This window comes from Panulirus ornatus, chromosome 57 (genome assembly GCF_036320965.1).
Source record: "Panulirus ornatus isolate Po-2019 chromosome 57, ASM3632096v1, whole genome shotgun sequence".
NCBI lineage: Eukaryota > Metazoa > Arthropoda > Malacostraca > Decapoda > Palinuridae > Panulirus > Panulirus ornatus.
Window position 1 is genome coordinate 21,027,572 of NC_092280.1, and position 23,631 is coordinate 21,051,202.

At 43.7% G+C, this 23,631-nt stretch overlaps 2 protein-coding genes across 7 annotated transcripts in view; one reads left to right on the forward strand and one right to left on the reverse strand.

The window, feature by feature from the left end:
• LOC139766240 (uncharacterized) overlaps positions 1 to 3,983 on the reverse strand; it is a 48,895-nt gene extending 44,912 nt beyond the window's left edge. Inside the window, exons 1-3 of one of the 3 annotated variants that reach the window (XM_071694591.1) lie at positions 3,563 to 3,983; positions 2,409 to 2,572; positions 1,765 to 1,879 (exon numbers count right to left, since the gene is read on the reverse strand). In XM_071694591.1, coding sequence (XP_071550692.1) covers positions 1,765 to 1,845 — 81 coding nt within the window. In that variant the 5' untranslated portion in view covers positions 1,846 to 1,879; positions 2,409 to 2,572; positions 3,563 to 3,983. Of the gene's footprint in view, positions 1 to 1,764; positions 1,880 to 2,408; positions 2,934 to 3,562 lie in introns of all 3 variants that reach the window. The other 2 variants (XM_071694592.1, XM_071694593.1) reach the window with 2 other exon arrangements.
• Positions 1 to 23,631, forward strand: part of LOC139766241 (hatching enzyme 1.2-like) — a 100,057-nt gene that overhangs the window by 30,273 nt on the left and 46,153 nt on the right. Inside the window, exon 1 of one of the 4 annotated variants that reach the window (XM_071694596.1) lies at positions 11,947 to 12,332. The exons of 1 other annotated variant lie outside the window; for it this stretch is intronic. In XM_071694596.1, the coding sequence (XP_071550697.1) occupies positions 12,331 to 12,332 (2 nt within the window). In that variant the 5' untranslated portion in view covers positions 11,947 to 12,330. Of the gene's footprint in view, positions 1 to 11,946; positions 12,333 to 23,631 lie in introns of those variants that run through there. 2 more of the 4 variants (XM_071694597.1, XM_071694595.1) reach the window with 2 other exon arrangements.

The window sequence follows — 23,631 nt, forward strand, 5'->3', positions numbered from 1 at the left end:
TTAAACATTCGCATTAACAGTTTAGATTTCTACTGATTGTAGTGTAAGTTTTCACAGTCATTACACTCGTCACTTGACTTGATTCATGTTATGTTCTTAACATGCTCTCAGAAATTTAGTTTCTCAGTTATGATTGTACCACCAAAGTGTTTTTGTCAGTTCCAAAACTTATTTGCTTAAGTTCATCTTTGTTGAATTCCATTACGCTTCCCTCTTCCCATTGAAAATTGAGTCTTAAGTCTTTTTGAAACTCCTTTTGATCAGATTCTGATCCAATCATTTTGCTTACTCTAGTATGATGAACTAAGCTCTTTATCATTTCCTTACTTCACTGTCAATGTCTGGTATTATGAAGAGTATTAAGGCTAGTGTCTTTTCCTGAAGTACCCCAGATAGGTAATCTCCCAGACATGTTTCCATTTGTTATCACTTCTGAACTCTGTCAGTTAGAAAGTCTTTGATCCATCTTCCTATATTACCCAAGGCTGCACTACTTCCAGTAGCACTTAAGTGTCGAATCCCTTTATAGTGAGTATTTCTTTGACAAGACTGTTCTCCCAACAATATAGCCTTCCCACAGGTGAATTTTCACTCGTGTAACCTCAAGCAGGCGGAGTCCAGTAACTTCAGATTTATTTAATTTATTTAATTTCTATGAGAGACCTGGTGTTACCAAGGACTCTTTTGAAGGCTCCTGCAGTCTAAGGCTGCACTGCTTCCAGTAGCTGGGTATTGTAGACTCCTTTGGAGTATACAGTTATTTGATAAGAGCGTACTCCCATTGATAAAGCGTCACCAATGTGACTTTTCACTCACAGCATAAGCTCTAGCAAGCAGGTTACACTAATAACAGCACACACAATGCACTGTACTCTTAAAAACTAAATAATGAATATGAGGAAGAAAAAATCTAACCCATGGGATGGAAAAACACTAGCTTAGAAGCTAACGGCAAGTCTTTAGACTTCATGGAATCCAGCAGAATTCTAAGCTGATAGCTAATTGGACCAAGTGGGTCAATCACATCATCTCTGTGGCAGAGTCTGATTGGCTGTCGATGGGTCTGAAACAAGTGAGCTGCTGCATCTATGGATGAGTGGTTACAATGGATAAAGAAAGTTGGTGCTTCCTTATCAGAAATATTCAATGTTGGAAAATACTAACTCTGATTATCCTCAAGAAATCCAGGACAGACTGCTAATGTGAAAAAATATCTAATGCTTGTACTGTATGTGAATATAACTTATAAAAATGTTAATGTATAAGAAAACATTAGATTGGAAGCAATACTTTGTAAAAGAACAACTTTTTTGTGTCCAAGTGTCTTAAGAAACATCCACCATTAAATACCATATGAGGAAGCCTCACAATTATTTCAGTTATAATAAGGGACATCTTCAAAAGTCTTTTCAGTTGTTATTTTGATTTCTATTTAGATGATAAAAAAGGAAGAACTGCAAAATAATGTAACTTATCACCACACTCAAAAACAAGTAAAAGAAGTGTGAATAAGTCATACAGAAACCATCAGTCATTACAGTAGTTCATCTTTGCTGAATGCAAAATACAAAATCAATATAAATGATCTGGTTTGTAGTTTGATAATCTGTAAGGAGGGATAATCTGAAGATCTGGATGGATGAGTGTTGAACTGCAATATTACAATATGCTGTGAATATTGAAACATGAGGAAGCATACCATAGAGAGAAAGAATCAAAAGAAAAGATACAGTAAATCAAGTAAATAAGAAATAAAATACTTACTGCCACTAATCTGGCCATCTCCTCTGGACTGACTTCAGATACAGGCTCTGAGTCTGACCCACTGATCTCCAAGTCACTCATGATGATAAATACTTTGTTAACAGTCTAACACTATCTGGAAGGTTAAGTTACAATGCAATTATTATATCAACACAGTTACAATATAAAAGACATGTGAATGTTAGAAATAAACATAGATATGAAAACTATATTATGGCAGATGAAAATATAATTAAGCACTTGCCTTTCTCAACTTTTGCCAACTACTCAACTATGATTGTGATAACTTGCTCATTTATGGGATGCCCTCAGCCAAACAGCTAAAGATATCATAAATGTATTTTATCTCAGCGACTAGCATCTTTAAGAACTCACAGATTGCAGGCATCAACCTAAAATGGTCGTAGTTGGCAGAAATATTATTTTGATATAAAAATAGAAAGGAGGGAAAGCAGAGCAGGATAAGAAAATTCAAGAAAAACTACTCTCAGAACATCACCTCTGATAGAAGAGATTAAATTTTCAAAACCTATATTTTTCTCCTCTCTGTCCTGTGAGCATAGTGCATACCCTCATGAAAAAGGAGGGTTTGTGGTGAAAAACATTCAGATAAGATGACTAAGTTCAGAAACACATATAGATACCTTGAATGATGAATTGGAGGCATAAGGGTAACCATTTCTTCTAAAGGAAGAATCCCCAGAGCCACAGAGGTTAGATTCATGACATTTAAACTGAGGTACTGTCAGATGAGGTGGTAGATGAGTACCAAAGACTCCTTTTCTTGGTATCCTTCAATGAAAGGTTTCTGAGGAAGACTGAGAATGTCACTTTCCTTATAATCATGCACTCTAATGTAAAGCCTAGTAATTTCCAACAGAATAAGTTTTGAATCAGCATTGTGATAATCCTCCCTAAAATGGTTTTCTAGGCTGCAGGGTGCACAAATGGTTGTTTGTCATCCTTGAGCAAGTCTAAGTCTAATAAGTCCTTTAAGTCTAATAAGTCCTTTAAGGATTATCTGTGCGTAGAGCATGATGTTCTCATGATGAAGTCTTGTAAGAGTGGCTCGCAACAGGGTAATTTCTCGATCAATTACCTTCATTCTTATCCAAAAATCTAAAAGACTGTGTATGGACGTACAGTGAAACCACTTTCTAATGGACTACCTGAAGGAAAAGGTAGCTTATTAAAGTACGTATTCAGTTATATCCTAAGTCCCCCTAGGGACGTTTGTCAAGAATCTAATTTATGCTTGGTCACTACTTTATGTTTAACAGTCTGATTTACATATAAAAATCAGTATCAAGATAAGATTGTACTATAATGTATACCAGATTGCCTGCAGTGGGTTAATGAAGTATATATATATATATATATATATATATATATATATATATATATATATATATATATATATATATATATACACACACACCTATCTATCATATTCCCATGATCTTCAAGCCCTTTCCTTTGAGTTCACAAAAACTGCCAGACTGGGAGGAAGAGCTGTCATCTGACTTATGTTTAACAATTCCTTTCACAATTTCTGATTTCGAGCATCACTTGAGCTGTTTAGACATATTAGATATGAAATTATGATAGGGAAATTTTGATGAAATCTAAATTACTCTAAGCATGTAATTTGTAAGTGTCCGTTATCGCAGCTAAAAGTCTCAGTATCCGATAGTTCATAACGTGTCCCTCCATTCCACCCATGATTTTTATCTTGCATGAGCAGCAACAGCACAAATGGCCAGAAAAAGTAATAAAATGCGTCTACAGTCTTAATTACCGTCATGTTACATTACAAAGATCTTTTCCTTGTGTAGTTTGCACGTTTATTTAATGCCGGTTGCCGCACATGGCCTGCTTCCCATTTTTCTTTACACCTATTTCACATTAGGTCATCCGTTTCCCAGATTTCTGATGCATGAGCAGCAACAGCACAAATGGCCAGAAAAAGTAATAAAATGCGTCTACAGTCTTAATTACCGTCAGTTACATTACAAGGATCTTTTCCTTGTGTAGTTTGCACGTTTATTTAATGCCGGTTGCCGCACATGGCCTGCTTCCCATTTTTCTTTACACCTATTTCACATTAGGTCATCCGTTTCCCAGTTTCTGATTCACGAATTTCTTCTTTGAATTACAGTTTCCTTGGTAACACTGTCTGCTCCTCCGACCAAAACTGGACGTTTAAAATCCAGGCGATGGCTTTGTTTACATCGAGAGTTCAAATTCTTACCACCAGATGGCAGTAGTGGGTCAGGAGGCCCGCCCGCTGTTCAATGTATCAAAGGCGAGCGGTTGCAAATAAAAGATGCCCACTCATTAAGTGTTCTGAAAACGAACATTTACGACATAAAGCCGGTTAATATCATGTTCGAAAGAGGCAGCACACACAGTGTGACAGAAACTAATAGCGCAGAGTCATTTATCCAAATGAGTATTTTTGAGGTGAATATTTGGGAAAATACAAATTACAGTCATTGAGGAAAGCCCATACACTCTGATTGCATATTTTTTATTTCCGATGTTACGTACAAGCTAAAGATTAACAATAAGAGTACAAGAATGGTTATGTACTAAATCACAAAAGAATTTCATAATGATAATAGCTAGTGTCAGTGAGCTGAGTATACTTTCTGAACCATTGGAGAAGAACTGAATGTTAGATACAGAAGCATTAAGATAAATTAGCTCCTAACTTATTCCATGAAAACAATTTGTCTTATTTCTTGAAAATTCATCTTAGTTTGATTGAATGATGCCGGTAGATCATTCCATAAAACTCCACAGGAATACACAACAAGACTCGTATCAAACTTGTTACTCCAGGTACAACACATGATAAATCATTAACCAGCTCTTGTTCCATACCTGTGCTGATTATGGACCGTTTCAGCGTTAATTCTCATATACTAGGGGACGCTACAATTCATGGTATTCATGAATCAGTAATTTAACTTCTGCTCTATTTTACTAAGAGACTGTCAACTGTATTAAATTGATCAAAAGTTCTTTGACATCTTTGAGGACCGTTAGCATAACCTGCATTTTCCCTTCAAGTTCGTAGTGTCCACTATTTCATGATGAAAGTGCATAGTCAAATAAATACTGAATTAAAGCCGATACAAAAATGCTTTTTAGTTTCAGATCGATATTGAGTATGTTCCTTTAAAGAAATTTGAGTTTGAACTTTAGTAGGTAATTGTTTCGGTTTTGCTTCTGTTGCATGGTACCTTGCAGAAAACACTTATTCATTCGTTGTCTGAAAGCATAGAGAATGGACTCTGTTTTACCTAAATGCAACGACAACTTATTCTCTCTTAACCATTCACTAATTGATTCCCTCTCTACACTGAAGGTCTCTTCTAAAACTGGTATGTTCTTTCATGCCACTTAGCGTTGCCTAGGCGTCTGCATTTGCATTTCACTGCCGCCTTCATATTAACTTTCATCAGGAAAAGAGAAGACCCAGTAAGGAACCATGTGGAACTCCACACTTATACTTTTATTAGACAGTATTCCAGCAGCATAATACGACCTGTGCCCTAATAGTTACATAGGAACCAAAGTACATTATTTTCATTCAACCCAGTACATCTTATTGATAAGATGATTTACTGTATCGCTAGGTTTTCGGAGATCTAACATACCATACCGTATTATAACTGCCTTTATCTCATTCAAGTTTGATTTGATATAAGAGACATAGTAACATATATCGGTGACTATGAAAATCTGAATTCGGACTGGAACTAACACAACAGACAATGTTTTATAAGTTATACACTTGCCTGGTTATACACAGTATGTTCGAACACTTTAGAAACGATACTAAGTACGGTCAGAAGCCTGTAGTCACGAACATGTTCTATTCCTTTTGTACAAAGGCACAACCGTAACTGTATTCAGGTCATAAGGAAAGTTACCGTTACTGAGGCATAGATCTATAAAATGGTGGAGAGACAATTACGGAAGAATTGTGCTTTATAAATCTGGCTGGAAGACTGTCTAAGCCAGCAACCTTACATGAACTGTTGCGTTGAGTTACACAGTTGATCACGAGACAGTAGCTAAACCAAACATGCTATCTCAAACATATCTCTTTTTCATCAAACTGATTAATGTGAATGGGACCAAGGCGGTCAGAACATACAGGTAGTCTATCAACCAGTGATGAAGCAGTGGTGATAAAGAAATTGATAAGGTGTTCGGCTACCTTTGTTACAACGCAATACATTATCAATAGTCGTCTACATAAAGGCCTACGGGCCCCTCTTAGCAAGACCTGCCGGCTTTAGTGCTAACATAGCCTACTTCACTCGCTTTTTGCTTTGCTTTGTTATATGACGGAAACTAAAAGAAATGTTAAAGAATGTGTCAGCTGTGTGGAACAGCTGAGTACAGGAGGTCTTAGTATCCGTTTTCTCCTCAAAAGATCCAAAGTCCGTTCCATATAAACGTATTATTTCTCGATGCTTAAATATTTAGATTTATTTTCCACAGAACCTAAGGCTAACATGATGTAGATGACGCTTTTTCTTTTCTCTCCACCACTGATTACCGTCCATCATCATGTACATTAAGCCAGTATTCTACACTTGAGTTTTAGATGAAGCGCTTAGGTCCTAAGTAACAAGATTTTCCACAATGTTTTCGGTTGGATCGTATTATCTTTAACTGCATTGACATTGTGTTGGGATTCTCCTTACAAATGCAACGCACAAACTCCTAAATCACCAGTAAACCCTTCCCTCGGTCACTAGGAATCACTGACATCCTCTAAAAATAACCTTATCAAACACTAGAAATATCAGCAAAATGTACACGCTCGAGTGACATCAAGAATTTGATATGGCGTTGGTGGTGACACGGTAGTAAGCGTCTGTTCCTCCCATCCAATATCATGTAATGAAGTGATCATATTAGTTCCCGTAGAGTTTAGTATAAACACGAAAAACGATGATATTTGCTCTCGAAATTCGAGGAAAAAGGTTAAAAAGAAAAACCAATATGTAGCACTTTAATGGAACATACAAAGAAGGCAATTGTAAGAACATTCGTTGCATGGACAGTAGGGTATATATAAAACAGTAGATTAACACTGTGGCTTTGCTAAATAAGGTATTCCTTGCCACTGATACTCGTCTGAAGTACATCCTCCAAAAAACTACAGGTAGTTGCCTTTTCATGCGTGAAGCTGTACGCTACTTCACCCATCCTGAACCACCTTTCCCCTTTGTGACGTAAATCATCATATTATATATTACAGGTGACAGATCTCATCTTGGCAATTCTGCTGAGAAAAAAATTTACGAGATGAAAATCATCCGCTTAAAACGTTACAAAAGTCATACAAAATCTGAAATTTCCTGGAAGACGAAATGGCATAATTCCGAACTTACCTGTGTAATATGATATCCAGAGCTTGACCTCATTTCAGTATGCCCCATTTTGATCACTAGTATAAAGTTCATCATTCACGCACCTAGACAATGTTGGAGCGTTATGCCTTTTTATCAGTTGTTACACCCCATAACAGCGACTCATAATGAACAAGATTAGCGGTAACCCCAAACCTGAGCCCTCCTTAATGTTTTTTACCTGTGAGAATTTACTTATGGCATGTCCTCTGTTTCTTTTCGTCCAAGATCCAGTGAAAATTCCCTTCTTATTATACATGCTTGTGAATCTATTGCTTTCAACCCAAGCCTCCTGTTGTAATGTTAAATACCATGTACCAATCCGGAAACATAATTCACCCATCTATATATTTTATCAAGGGTCTTACGTACTGTCTCTTTATCAAAGCCCGCAAGATGCGTATTCTAAGACATCTGTTATAGGCTTCAGTAAGCAGGGAGTGAATAATGGAAGGAATCGTATCCTGCAGGACAGTTTCTCTCTGGCCAAGATTCCGTCGACGAGGATTACACAGGATGAGCTTGGAATGTGGCAAGATATTTCAGTGCCATGAGAATATTTTAAGCATTTGCACTAGGTAGAGCTGCCTCAAGGGGTAAGTTTTTGTTACTAAGAGTGAATGAGTTGTAGACAACACAAGCTGCGCCGGCCATACCGTTTTTCTGCAAAGACCTATCTGTAAACATAAGCAGCGTTCACATATCATTCCTCGTAAGATGCATGTAAGCATCCAACCTCTCACGCCAGGTTCAAAGAGTTAAGGTTGACGTCCCAGTTGGCGATCTCAAAGGGAGATTAGAGGTCTATGTAGTTTTTTTTTTTTTCCAAAATGGTAAAGCAAAGGTGTGTACCCTTACCCAGCAGGAAACGAGAAAATGAGGAGATAGAGATAACAGATTAGATGCTGTTTTGTGTGTATGTGCGTGTGTTACAGAAGCAAGACTCATGTGTAGGAATAATTGTGCTACATATTCTGTGTAGATGAAGGACTCCTTGCTGAAGGCTCAAGTTGAAGGTATCGAGAAGGGGATAAATGTAGAGTTGACTTTTGACAAGGAAAAACTGGGGCACATCATGGGTGACACAAACATCCCAAGGAGCAGTAATCATGCCTTGGGGGAGAGCACAATATAGCTCTTCACATTTGATTGGGATGCTGTCCATTTTCATCCGATTCCGACAAGCAAATTCTATGCTCGATCTTTTGTTTATGACGGTCTCGTGCAGGTAGTCCAGGGCATACTGGGACAGTGCAATGGTTAGTGAGTGTGCAGTCCTCTGCAGGCTCTAGTACCATTCCCGACCTTACCAACAAAACATGTGCCTGGTTTCATGTCGAACAAGATTACATACTTTTCGATCTCCGTCAGGAGTGTCCCCTTTGCATGAAGGTGAGGCGCAGGAAACCACCACGATGAGTGTTCAGGACCAGATACGTGGTGGCCAGGCACTCGGTTTGTATTACCATCACCATGACACACTCGTGTCACTTCTCTGACACACACGAGAGTAAAGGTATAAGCTAACAATGATATCATCGTCCTTAAGGTGTCAAGAATGTACAGAATCAAGTATAGGATGTTTAGCCCCTTAAAATGGACGAGACTTGGTTGGAGCTAGGTTGTTAGTGTGATGGGGAAGAACGGTGATGTCTGCTGTAACACTAGACAAGTAGACTGTTGTTACTCATTGGGGCCTCCTCCCTTCCCTAGATGTAGGCTTTGCTTTCGTAGTGAAACTGATGTAAAGTTGGTCGTCAGTTAGACAGGAGTGTGACTTGCTGTCGAAGCGTGGTTCGGCAGCCACTCCACTATGTAGACACCCAGCCGCTACATACACAGCATAGGTTGCTAACACACACATCTGTTGACAGCTTCGTGTCAAGCTCAGTCTGATCATAAGCGGGTAAGTGATAATGTAATGTACTGGTGATGTTAATGTTCGGAGCAAAATTGGTTTATAGGTTGGGGGAACGAGGAGGCGCGGAAGTGAGGCCTAACTTGACTTAGGTTTAACGTGATGGAAGCGGTAGCCCCCGGGCTGACCCAACCACAAGCCTCTTAGATTCACGATAGCCTCGCATTTCACTCACGAGTCACAACAACCACACTTGGAAGTTTGTTTTTTTTTTTTATAGCATTTTGTCCTTTGAAACAACGTATGTTCATGATGATTATTTTCCATGAAATACGATCGACATAAATCCTTTCACGGAAAATGAAACAGGGTACACACCAGCTGAGACGCACCTTAATTCGACAGTATCGTCATGAAACCGGCTATCACTACGTAATAACATGAAACATCTGTTGATTAACATATCCTTTGATGAATATTAAGCAAACCTGAACTTTATTACCTCTGAACCCTCCCCTCATTGAGTCCTCTGACCACGTTCTTATTTTTGTCACTTTTCAATGTGCACGCCTATCATCTACCCCCCATTTGAAACGTCAGCTTTAGCAATTTGGGAGTGCTAAGTAGTCATCCCTACCTAGTTTATTGATTTCTTTATCGATTTTCTCTGGGTTAGCAATGCTTTTCTGGTCAGGTTACCTCTTGCCCTACACACACAGCATAGTTTACCTTGGCTGGGATGAAGTCATAACTCTTGTATTCTGCTGACTTTTATTACCCCTGATCATGGTTTGATCAGTCCTGCTCTGATGCCAGTCGAGTCAGGGACAAGAAGTATCACACCTTATTGTTGATAAGATACTTAAAATTTTAAGATTGTATCCAATTTTTGCAAATAATTGATGAAACTTACCATGTAAAAAAATAGGTAATGTATGTAATGAACCTTACGTAATGAACTAATTTTGTAATAATGTTATAGTAACCCACTGGGGTCTGGAAATGACCCTTGCTTGACCTCTGTAATCCTTCTGCGCTGCCGCTCACAGGATAAGCAATGGGATGCACAATAAACTTACCGGAGATACCAGCACAAATCTGTGTACCAAGTAGACAAGAGCTGACACTAAATTGTCCATTTTCCATGACAGTGGGATGTTTCATGCAAAACGTGTGTTGTTACTCTAGCAGTGTACGTACACATTGACACCAAAGCTTCATCTGTAGAGGAAAAGAATATTGCATCGTTACTCAACGACGAATTGACTTGCAATTGCGATGATCACGTAGGTACATGTGGCAGCTCGGGAGCATAGTAACAAAAGGCGAGACTTGGAAAAAGAAACAACATCCATCAGCTAATCTTAAAAGGCAAGGTAGGGGACAGAAGAACCCTTCTTATCACAAGGTTGAGTAGAATGCCGCATTAGTGAGTGCGTGAGGAGTTGCATGTATATAAACACACGTTTCTTTGTAATGAATATGATGATATGGGGTAGTCATTGTACCTTAAAACGTAATTGAAACACATTTCGTGGAAGTTACTAACGAATACTTGTATGTTCCTTTGAATTCTCCGAATACGTCTCAAGCACTGAGCGTTCTTTATTCGTCCCATCTGCGGATACATCCTAAATTCAAAACGTATATATTATGTTCCTTATAATATTTGTCTCGTATATTTGACGTGCTGCGGGGACACTCTGACAAGAGTATGGATGACCTGTAAACAGATTCTGAGTTGAACTTGGGTTGCACTGGTACGGGTGAAGTGGGAGTGGGTTTTGATGTCACATGACCAACAACAGTCTTGCTGAACACAATGCTTCGATATTTCTTTCTCGTTGTTCTTGAGACTGTTGTATACCGTGTACCATTCGTCACATTTGATCGTTGTGTGAATTCATAAACCGTTACTGATTACCTGCAGAACTCTTGAGTTAGTTTCGTAAAGATATCGTCTAAAGATAACGCCAGTCTCGTAAAGAAACTCTCCTCATGAGATACTAACTCCACTGCCTCTTGGGTACGTATGCTGAGCTTTGTCTGGGCTGGTCCTCGCACAACAGCGCCGGGAGCCGTGGCTGGCCTGATCCGATTACAGCAGCAGCTGTGGTACCAGCACAACACCAGCTGTGGTGCACCAAACGCGTCACGCTTACGTTAGGGTCAGCCGTGGGTCCCGCAGGTGTTATGAATCATGTTCAGTGAGGGTCAGCCGGGACGACACCCGCCACACCGCCCAACACAAAAACCGCTAGCAACTCACCACCCGCACTTCTTGTTTAACCAGTGTCAATAAATTATCACGATCACTTTTAAGGTCCCACATATCTGAAAATCCTCTCATGGTGCTGAAGAAAAAGTTCCTGTAAGGCTAATTAACTGCATAACTTTCTCCAGTCCTTATAGGTAACTCATTATACTGCCCCAAAGCAATAAGCGACGCGTGTTGCCTCTTAAATATTTTGGCTGCTATGAAAGAATTAGCGATGCATCTCTTCCCCCCGGTCGAACCTGCCTCACCCGTTGTACCCTCCACCCCACATCTCCCCACCCCCGTTTCATGCCTCCCAAATTTAAGCAATAAACGCATTTCATATTTTCGTTACGCCAGCAAGAGGACAAAAGAACACAACACTTGCATACTTTACGTTGTCAGTAGTAGGGATAGATATCCAAGCTACAGTAACTGTATGCGACCGATGTATTATAGAATTAATTGTATCGAAGCTTATGGAACAGACCGAGAAGTATAGAAAACGGCGAGCGGATGACAACGGAAAGGTAGTGTGGAGGTCGAGACCAGCACAAGCATCCTGGGACCTGTGTGGTAGCTACTGCTATAGTCGTGAGCAACGCCGGTGGTGCTCTTAATTCACAGCCGACAGCAAGTGATACAAACGCGCAAGTGTTCAGCCTGTGAGAGATTTATAAAGGTCTTGGTATGTCATGAGTGAGAGATGGTACAGCGGAGGGCGCGGGTGGACCCAGCGGGCTGTTGGTGGTGGAGGCTTGAAGGGCGAGCGGCGAGCGGCCGCGCTGCCTCAGTCGCCTCGTGAATGTGTTCGGAGTTTAGCAGGTGAGCGGCGGCCGGGCGCTTGTGACACACTCCGCCCCGCGCACGACCTCACTCACTCACACTCCCTCCTCCTCTGTCGCCCGCCCACTCCCCTCCCGACCCGCCTCTCCAGACTAAACCAACGTTATTTACTGCATATGGGTTACGCTGCCAGTGACAAGTGAAGGAACAGGGTACCATAAGCTGAGGTAATGTACGTAACAAATTCTTTGGTGAATTGATTTTTGCCGCAGTAATATATATATATATATATATATATATATATATATATATATATATATATATATATATATATATATATATATATATATATATATATATCAAAATATGTATTTATTGATAATATTCTGATGTATAATTTTCGTATGGTTATTCCTAGAGACCTGACGGCAAAAGTCATCACAAATTTCGTCACTGATCATCTTAATTATAAAAGCGTAACACGACGATGATATTGTAACATGATACCCTTTGTTTGGAAATATGTGTAGCGTGTGTTATGTTCATATGATACGTGATGTGTAGTGTGTGTTATGTTCATATGGTACGTGATGTGCAGTGTGTTATATTCATATGATACGTGATGTGTAGTGTGTGTGTTATATTCATATGATACGTGATGTGTAGTGTGTTATGTTCATATGATACGTGATGTGTAGTGTGTTATGTTCATATGAGACGGGTGTGTAGTGTTATCTTCATATGATACCTGTGCAGAGTGTTTTCATGTGATACGAGGTTTGTAAAGTGTGGTGTGTTCATATGATACGTGATAGGAGACTGTTGATGCTGGGGGAGGGTGGATGGTGTGGCATGACCTGATGGCCCTCACACCAGTCCCCCGAGCTGGTGCCACGCTAGACCAGTGGCCTGGACAACGCACTTCTTACCTCACCACAGACCCACGCCAGACTCTCCAAGCTGATACCAACAGAGACGTGTGACGGTGATGTTTATAAAGTCATGGAGTTGGTGGGTGTGTCATTGGGTCAAAGTACATGACAGGCGGTCACAGCCGAACACACGCATGCACTCACAAACATAATGCCCAGGTGTCAGTGCCTTCAGAGCTAAAGTTGTAACGCTCCGTAAACTTGTTACGTTACCAGTAGTAACGCTATAAAGGGAAACGAAATGTTATGATCACCACGCCTGTTAAGAGACTTTAGATGTTGACACTGTGTTTACTTCATTGTAATATTCTATATTTACGCTGCGATGAGTGAACCTTACACTCATGGAGTACCATCTCCTCCACTATCACACGACGATTTTTATGCTTTCTTAAGTCGTCAGCGTTAACAGCTTTATCACTCGACAAATGTAAATTTTCACCAACGGTGTGACCTCAAGTAGGCGCAGTCCGGTAACTCTCTCTCTCTCTCTCTCTCTCTCTCTCTCTCTCTCTCTCTCTCTCTCTCTCTCTCTCTCTCTCTCTCTCCGTCTATCTATCTATCTATCTATATCTATCTATCTATCTATCCATCTATATAGTTCGAAATGGTTGATACATAAGACTTTCCATTTTCTGGGTACATTTTCTTCACAGTATTTTACAGACATACTTATCAGAAAAACTGGTCTGGAGTTCAGCGTACCCTCATCTCTTTTCTCAAAGCCAGACACGATATTTGGCCTTTTTCAATTCCTCCAGCGATATGAACATTTGAGGAGGTCTCTCAAGCGTTCCTGCACATTTCTTCAGCACATATGGATAAATCTCATCAAGACGTGAGCCATATAAGGGTCAAGGACCTTAAGTATTCTATCTATGTGGTTGAGTGTTCGTGTGTGTGTGTGTGTGTGTGTGTGTGTGTGTGTGTGTGTGTCAGCGAGTGTACATTGGTGTCTTTGTGTGTACGAAAATCCAAACTAACAGTTACTGAAATTTCAAGAGACCGTCTTCGATCTTTGGTGATTCTGATCTGAACTCTGAGGTAAGGTGTTGAATGTCCTGTTCTGTAATCACTGATTGCAGTGAACCGTCCTAGATCTTTCGTAATGTCACCCACCTGTCTCTGTCCTGTGGCGAGACTGTCCTATTTTCCTAGAGTGATGACACTGTTCTGTACCTGAGCTACGGTGAATGTATTCTTTTTTTTTTTCTTTTTTGACTAGTGCCAGGGCGTTGACCCATGGTGACGTTGTCCTGCGTACCCTGCCCATGGTGACGCTGTCCTGTACCCTGCCCAGGGTGACGCTGTCCTGTACCCTGCCCATGGTGACGCTGTCCTGTACCCTGCTCATGGTGACGTTGTCCTGTACCCTGCCCATAAGGGGTGACGTTGTCCTGTACCCTACCCATGGTGACGCTGTCCTGTACCCTGCCTAGGGTCGCCCACTCATGCTATCTGTCTTTGCACAAGACGTTCCGAACGAGCGATCACAACTCTCGGTATTAACCTTTACAATGCCAAGAGCTAAAGAAAGGAGGAGGAATTAGCAAGAGCCTCTGGGAGAGTGTCTTGCATACATAAACCTGTAGAGAGTAGGCAATCTCCTCCATATGCCCTCACTGCTCTCTCTACCCACAGATGAATTATTGCATAAGGCCAACTGTAGGGTGGCGCCCCCAAGACCTTATTACGTCCTGTCGTTATGGCCACAAAACGAGTACCTGTACCGGTCCATTTTCTCACTCACACCCAACGTAAACAACTGAATGGTGAATCACTAGTATAAATAGCTCAACCCTGCATTTTGTCTCGGAAAGAACGAACAATATCTCAGCTTACGTAAACGTTATGAGTGTGAAAGCAGATCCCAGATCTGCTGCAGATGTCACAAGACCAGTACGTGTTACATAAATGAAATCCTCCCAGTCAGAGATGCACGACCCTCTGTCACATCAAGGACACCAGGCTGATGAGATCTGTCACGTCGAGGACACCAGGCTAATGAGATCTGTCACATCGAGGACACCAGGCTAATGAGATCTGTCACGTCGAGGACACCAGGCTAATGAGACCTGTCACAGTGTTACCCTGTATGTACTGTACAGTGTTACCCGGTTTGTACAGTATCCTGACAAGTGACTCCTGGATCACAATGGTCTTTGATCTGGACGCCTTCAGGCCACGTCACAAGCTATCATCACCATAACCACATCTTCACCGGCCATTATCTTCGCTATACCCTCATCATTACCTCATCCAAAACATTACTAGCCGCGCATCTGACCCGCACAGGTCGTTAAGGCCTCTTGACGCACAGAACCTAGGGTCGTATAAGACCCGGGGTCGTCCAAGACCAGGGTCGCACAGGACTAGGGTCGTCTAGGACCTGTCTCGCACACGACCAGGACTGTTTAGAACTCTGGATTATCCGGGCATCGAACCTGTACCGAGAGTTACTTGCAGAAGGGAATGCAGACGGAACCTTTTACTCTCACTGTCAACAGGTTTTCAGTGACAAGATGACACAGAGGGTTATCGTCATCACGACCCAGGAGACACGTTCATGGTATGGATAGCTAGAGTGTCAGGCACGGCGTCCGTGTCGAGGGAGAGACCACGCGAGTGACACGAACGTAGAGGAACACCTGGTTAGCTCAGGTCAAGTGTCGCGGGGGAGAACATTAGTTACAGTCAAGTGGTGGTGGTGGGTCTGGGCCACCCCGTGCTCCAAGTGTTGGCTGGTACAGCGGGACGACAGACGGTTACTGGAATGTTCACTCGGGGAGATGAACGACAGAGACACAGAAGGGAGGAGACAGGCACGGGAAACTGTAGGGACTCTCTCATGTCTTTCCAGGCAACCAACTTTAGGGACTGTCTGCCCTCTCATGTCTTTCCAGGCACCAACTTTAGGGACTTATCTACCCTCTCATGTCTTTCCAGGCAACCAACTTTAGGGACTATCTACCCTTTCATGTCTTTCCACGCAACCAACTTTAGGGACTGTCTACCCTCTCATGTCTTTCCAGGCACCAACTTTAGGGACTAGGGACTGTCTACCCTCTCATGTCTTTCCAGGCTCCAACTTTAGGGACTTATCTACCCTCTCATGTCTTTCCAGGCACCAACTTTAGGGACTGTCTACCCTCTCATGTCTTTCCAGGAACCAACTTTAGGGACTATCTACCCCCCTCATGTTTTTCCAGGCACCAACTTTAGGGACTGTCTACCCTCTCATGTCTTTCCAGGCACCTCTTCTAAAAAAAGAACTCTATTTTCCTCCAAAATTTGGAAATGCCTTTCTTTGTGTCTTCTTATTCCTTTTCATTAACTTCCCTAATATTTCAGTTAAGGCCAGGCCTTGATGTGGACTTTTGTGCGTGACTGGCGCCTCCAACGTAACGCAAAAGAAAAGAAAATACTATACCAGGTACTTCCCCAGCATCGAGCTGCGTCGGAGAGACTGGGAACTGAACGGAGGAGCGAGGATAAGGGATGAGAGAATCAAATCGTAATGCGTCGAGTGTGAAGAATTACAGGCCATGTAAGGAGAAGAGTTAGAGGACCTACGTAGTTGAGGAGTGGGGTGGGGTCACAGGAAGACGAAATAAGGGAAACAGAGTAAGGAAGGTAAACGTACGGTAGATGACGGAAGACGACTTGTGAGACACACAGATTAAGGAGACAAAATCCAAGGTAACGGTGGGAGAGTCAACGTGTTTTACAGTAATGTGTGCAAGAGCAGGGACAACGTTAAGGGGACGTTGATGATTAGGACGAAGAAGCACGAAAGTAAACACGAGAGAAGCTTTTGATAAGTCAAGGATCAGTGTATGTATGTATGTGTGTGTGTGTGTGTGTGTGTGTGTGTGTGAGAGAGAGAGAGAGAGAGAGAGAGAGAGAGAGAGACCAGAACTGTAGGGAGGTACTGGAGTAGTGTGAGGGAAGGAGGATGTCCAGTGCTGGAGGTGGGTGTGGGAGTAGTGTGAGGGAGGGAAGGAGGCCCGTGCTGGAGGGAGGTATGGGAAGCCCCGAGCCTGGAGCGGGTCATTCTCAGCCGAGGGGCGTCAGGGCGGGCGGGTTACGGGGTCCACAAGGCCGTCTACCTCCCAGCACCAAAGGCTGACACCAACCTGGATGTCCAGGACTTGGTGACACCCACCTGGATGTCCAGGACCTGGTGACACCTACCTGGATGTCCAGGACCTGGAGAGACCCACCTGGATGTCCAGGACCTGGAGACACCAAACTGGATGTCCAGGACCTGGTAAAACCCACCTGGATGTCCGGGACCTGGTGACGCGGGCTGGGTGTCCGGGACCTGATGACACAGCTGTCATTGTCTGGGGATATGTACATTAACACACACACACACACACACACACACACACACACACACACTGTACCTACGGAGTACTTACCAGTATTTACGAGGAAATTTGACCAAATTACAGGGCTGATGCGTATCGCTCACCGCTGGGAGATCTAAAGTTAGAAAGAGCGAGTCGTGTGAATCACATATTGTGCAGTGTTATGTGTGGCCAGCAGCCACATTTGGGTGAGACGGGAAGAAGAGAAGGAGCCCAGGGCAAAGACATGAAGCTTGACAGCCGCTGAAGTGTTGGCCAGCAGCTGTCACAATCCCTCTTGGTGCCCCACCACACACCACAAACATAGATGGATAGATAGACAGATAGATAGATAGATAGAGAGAGAGAGAGAGAGAGAGAGAGAGAGAGAGAGAGAGAGAGAGAGAGAGAGAGAGAGCTGTATATGCGTCCTTGTGCCAGTATCTATCTCTCCTTCTGGCATATTTTCGTCATTGAATATTTTATGCCTGTGTGGTACAGGTATATGAGGATCACTCGACCCAGCACTGTAGTCTAGCTGGGCGGTGGTAGTGCTGGCCGCCACTCCCTCCCATCTGGTTCTCGGATAAACAACACTGAGCCCCAAACGTCTCCTGACCTTCTGGTCTTAGGAGTCATTCGTGCCAGTGAGCTATTGCGAGGATCACCAAGGTACTCCCTACGTGTAATGTTACCGGGCAGCTGCTGTGCTCGTCTCTGTCTCTGGATCCTGAAGGCGGCGAAGCTGGCAGTAACGAGCCGTACGTCAGACGGGTTAGGGCAACAAGACTACCCCAGGGGGTCTGATTAGCCCTGCCCTTCACCAGCCTCTCAGGTTAAGAGCATCAGTCCTGCAAAATAGATTCCCATAAGAAGCGTAGTGCTTGTCTCTGTGCTTGAAACAACACCCCAATGTTGATAGCGAGGGAGGTGCCAGTAAGAGACAGACAGTTATATATTATACGTTCGTCTTAGAGAGCATCACACTCTCGCCTCTCGTTCCTGCTGACGCCCCTCATGTACAGCATGTCTCACAACACAATACACTAGGAGTAATTCCCTTCGTGCCAAGCGGGTAACGCGTAAGCTCCTCCTTTGGTGAACGTTGTGGGTGAAATGTAACGGTGAGAGCAACTGCCTCGCGTAGGGCCGGTCATCTCCCCACCAAGCTGCTGCCTTCAAGCAGTGTCTGCAGCGGGGGGGGAGTGGTTGGCTGTGTGGTGAGGACGAGTGACGGGCACGAGCCAGGATGATCCACCTTGGAACCCACTGTTGCTGCCAGCCTCTCTCATTATTGATGGCGTCACGAGGCTGGGTACAAGAGTACGAGCACGAGGAACCACTCGATTGGTGGGATGGACGCGGTGATCACAGGTCCTCCACCCCCATCATCATCCTCCGGCCAAGAACGTCTCTCAAGTCTGAAGTGTTACTCTTGTTTCCACGCACGTCCAGCGTCCCGGTGGCTGCTCCTCCCGCCTTCACCTACACCCAGGTACACGTGAACCTTACTGTTGTTCTCTGGTGAACCCAACTGGTCCCGGATGGAGAGAATTAGAGAAGCAGTGGACCATTTCCTCAGGGTAAGGAGACTGACAAGTCAGAATTGGGGTGTGGAGGACTGGCCGGGGCGGTGTGGGGTGAATGGGGAGATCTGGCCCGTCCAGTATGAGGTGAGGTGAGGGGGAGGTGTCTAGCTGTAGTAAGGGCGTGGTGCCACACTTCCTCGCGCGCGCACACTTCCTCCTTCACCTTCGTCCACAGTCTGTCGCACCATGTGTTAAGGTAGGTCTGGTAAGACCACCCGGAGTCTCCGCAGAATTGTACATCAGCCATGTCCTCACCGTCCACGGGGGAAAAAAAGGAAGAAGAGAGGAACTTGTATGAATTCTGACGAAGCGGATTGCCAGAGGCGTCGGCGACGGTTGAGGAGCTATGGATCGTTGCGGAGGAAGAGGTGAGTGTGTCGCACACCGTCCTCCTCCGTGCCATACACAACACACAGCTCCCCCACTCCAGGCTGGCCTCTCGTGATTTATTAACCTCTTCCTTATAATCCAACGCGGAGAGAAAGAGAAGAGAATGATAAAAGTATCATCTGGCAAGGGACAAATTACGGGGATGGACGCTGGAGGGAGATTATCAAGGGTTGATGGAGTACCCAAGTCTTGTCACCACAACACAGAATCGTGAGGGGTCGCACGGGCGATGAACTATGTACTATTCCATTTCAAAACTACCCTTAAGTACACGAGGAAGATGGTCACAGGAATATTTGCAGCATAGAGCCATGCCAGGGTATGCATCACCTGTTTGGTGACTACGCTTGACCGACTGAAATCTCGCGATTTATGTCCAACGTCAGGCATGGAAAAAGAAAAATGAGCTAAATGACAAATTTGGGCTGCAGGGACAAGGTCCAGTGTTAAACTGTGCCAGGAGAGAAAAGGAAGAGGGAGAAGTTATAACAGATTTCAAGTTTCACAATAATTTCTTTTAAAGAAAGTGGAACCAGCAAGCTGATGGCCAGGGAACAAGAAATAAAGGAAAGAGTTAAAAAATGTATCAAGAAATACCTCTGTAGAAATACTTCATCAGTGGAGTGGACGACCTGGGACTACCATGGCAAAGAAGCAATGAGACGAAAGCGGGAAATTTTTGGATAAAGATGGAAAGAACTGATTGAGAAGAGAGGATTTGAGATGGGGCTCCACAAGTGTGTAATGTTTATGGGAGAACGCGAACAGGCTCTCTCTCTCTCTCTCTCTCTCTCTCTCTCTCTCTCTCTCTCTCTCTCTCTCTCTCACACACACACACACACACACACACACACACACGGGAGGAGGTAGATGCTAAGTTACAGGGAAAGACTTTGTACCCTCATTACTGCCAGACTCTGAAAAAGAAATAGAGAAAAACACACACACAAAGCCACCAAGATGTACGTCGGTGATGGGTGGCTCGTCCTCCGGCTTCAAGGTAAGAGATCAGGGAAATACTCTGACCTATAGACTGGTATCAGTGGTGGTCCTGGTCTGCGGGTTCACAGAAAAGATAGTCACCAGTCACGGGTGACGGGAGATATACACGAGTGACGGGAGATATACACGGGTGACGGGAGATATACACGGGTGACGGGAGATATACACGTATGACGGGAGATATACACGGGTGACGGGAGATATACACGAGTGACGGGAGATATACGCGAGTGACGGGAGATATACACGGGTGACGGGAGATATACACGGGTGACGGGAGATATACACGGGTGACGGGAGATATACACGGGTGACGGGAGAAAAATTATGTAAGTGGTCATCATGCATGCCATGTCTTCTGAATTCCTTTGACCAACACCAGCCAAAGGAAGACAGTTGACATACCATGTGATCTGGGACTGCAGGAAGGTATCTAACATTACGCGCGCCAGGCACAGGTGATGGTTAGAAATACCAGGGCTTCAGGCAGGCATAAGAAGGTGGCTCCTTCCAAGGATCAACGAACAAGGGCCACCACGTCTGCGATCTCTTTTTCCAAACAGTAAGAACTGAGCAGTGGCGTCCCGCAGGGCTGGGTTCTGGGACCACTATGTATACGACTTGTCAGAGAGTCAGGAAATATACGAGTGTATATATATATATATATATATATATATATATATATATATATATATATATATATATATCTGGATGATATATATCTTTTATGGTAATTCAGAAGTAACCTAATTTCAAATCACGGTACAGAGAGACCCTGGCTTTCTCTGCCACTAAGCAAGTACGTGGCTAACGAGATTCAGGACAAGCCATTAGAAGATCATGAAGATGTGACGTGATGGTACAAGGCCAGAATTAGTCTCAGTCTTCGAGCATTATAGGTACCCACATACCAGTGAGATGAACCCTGACCGTTGACACAGTGCTCAGCCAACCACCGTACAACCACATTACAGGAGCTGTGAAGATAGAAGGTATCATATTGGTTACTATCACGATGATTTCCACACTGAAACTTTGTCGCCCTCTCGTGTAAGGATCCAAGAGATGAATATATCCGCTAGGATGAAGAGAGAACACACTACTGGCTTACTGTTCTAGTCACATACATGCTCACTGAGGTGAGCTCTGTGAAGAGTTTTCGAATCGAATAGCCGATGCTCGTGCATAGTATTATGGCACACTACTGTCTGCTGAGCGGCATTGAATTGTCTGTGGTCAGGAGTTGGTGTGTGCAGGTGTGACGTGATGTAATACTCGTCATCTTAAGAACACCGAACCATACGAGAGGGTGTCAGGTTCCGTGCTCACAACCCACTACTGTGGCCACCACTGGACGTAGCCCCAGTTGGAACAGGGGCTTACTTATCATACAGAATTATAAAGATGAATGATAACATTGAATGATAATCCAAGAGTGTGGTGATCATACTGAACTCAGAGGATGGGTGGCTATACTTAGCCAGGGTCTTCCTCCGACCTTACCTGCTGATCCAGCACAAGCTTCCACGTCTGTAAGAAGTCGTTGTTTTCATCCTACTGATGTCTATGAGAGACGATCACCACATTAATCCCACCAGCCCGAGGGTATGACCCATTGATATGTTGGTCTAGCTTATATGTTATACTCATCTTGGAGGACAAGGCCGCCCAAGGGTCACACCGAGGGAACCAGTGGTCGTGACGTCGTGCTCGAAGGTCGTGGCGTCGTGTTCAGAGGGTCGCGCACCGTAGCTCAAGGGTCGTCGTCATGGCGTGTTCAACGCGTTCAGCCGTCCTCGAGGTGATGGAAGTGAGGCAGGGACACTTGAGGGAACCTGCACAAGGCGAGAGTCTTACTATACGATCATATAAGGACAAAATATGATTAAAAAAAAAGAAGTGATGGAGAGATGCAGTCCCTTTTGGGCAATTGTGGTGGACCCAGTTTTTGTGGGCTCGCCTGGGGCCTGCAGCCAGCACTACGTGTCCCTAACCATACACTGTGTGATCATTATCTGTGTTGCAAGGAGGCGGCTCCACACTCGCGTGATTTTGTGTGTGTGTGTGTGTGTGTGTGTATCTAGATGTTCATCTGGGTGTGCCTGTACCTTTCGAGTGTAAATATTCAAAGCAATGTGATTCTCCAATTCTGATATCTCTCAAAAGTACGCCATCGGTGTATACATCTCTCGATGAGAGGAGAATGGATATCACAGAATGTACAAATGTACTCGTGGTACATCCATCGATGCATGACAAATGCCACCTGATGGTTCCGTATCCTCTGTCGACGACGGATGATGTACACATAGCATCGTAGCCAGCAGTGTTCAACACCCAGTGGGTGTAGTAAGGTTACAACACAGCACCCGCGGCGGGCTGTCGTCTCACACCCGTTGTAGCCGAGCTTGCCGCTACACACCACGGTGCACTCCAGGCATTAGGACGTGTGTGTGTGTGTGTGTGTGTTCAGGGGAAAGGAAGTATTTCATTCATGAATCCCCTCTTCATACAATTGTTATTCTATCACACAGTCTTGGATTCATTATGTTCACTACATCCACTATTTCCCCTGTGTCTCTGTTCCGTTCGTCCACTCTCACTCTACATGTACCTCCTCACATTCAGTTCGTCTCCATCTTTAGCGTCTTGTGTCTCTGAGGTAATACAGTTGGCTTCGTCAGGTCCTCAAGCTAATTCGAAAGTTGCGATCACGTCTCGGTTTGCCCTCTCACCCACTGCTGACCTCTTGCCGTGTACTCTCATGCAGGGGGAGTCCGGTAACACCGACTAGAGTGATGCCACTCCTACTCGTCTGGATCTACGCTACGAATCCATGAGTATCTCGAAGCGTGAGTGTGTGGGTCCTGCTGTAGGCAGTGATGTAGCGGGCGCGGGACGCCCTGCCCACCACAGCGCCGACCGCACACGGCTCACATGTCCCAGAATGAGTAACTTGATGGATCGATTTGAAGAGTTGAACTTAAAACATTCCTTTTTTTTTTTTAAACTGAAACTAAAAAAGATTGTAAAACATAGGAAAAAATTTTGTCTTTAATCCCTAAGATTGATATTTATATTAAACTATCTCCATTTTCTTGTGTGTGTGTGTGTGTGTGTGTGTGTGTGTGTGTGTATAAAAAGAGTGTGGTTGAGAGAGCAGAAGAGGGTGTATTGAAATGGTTTCGTCACATGAAGAGAATGAGTGAGGAAAGATTGACAAAGAGGATATATGCGTCGGAGGTGGATGGAACGAGGAGAAATGG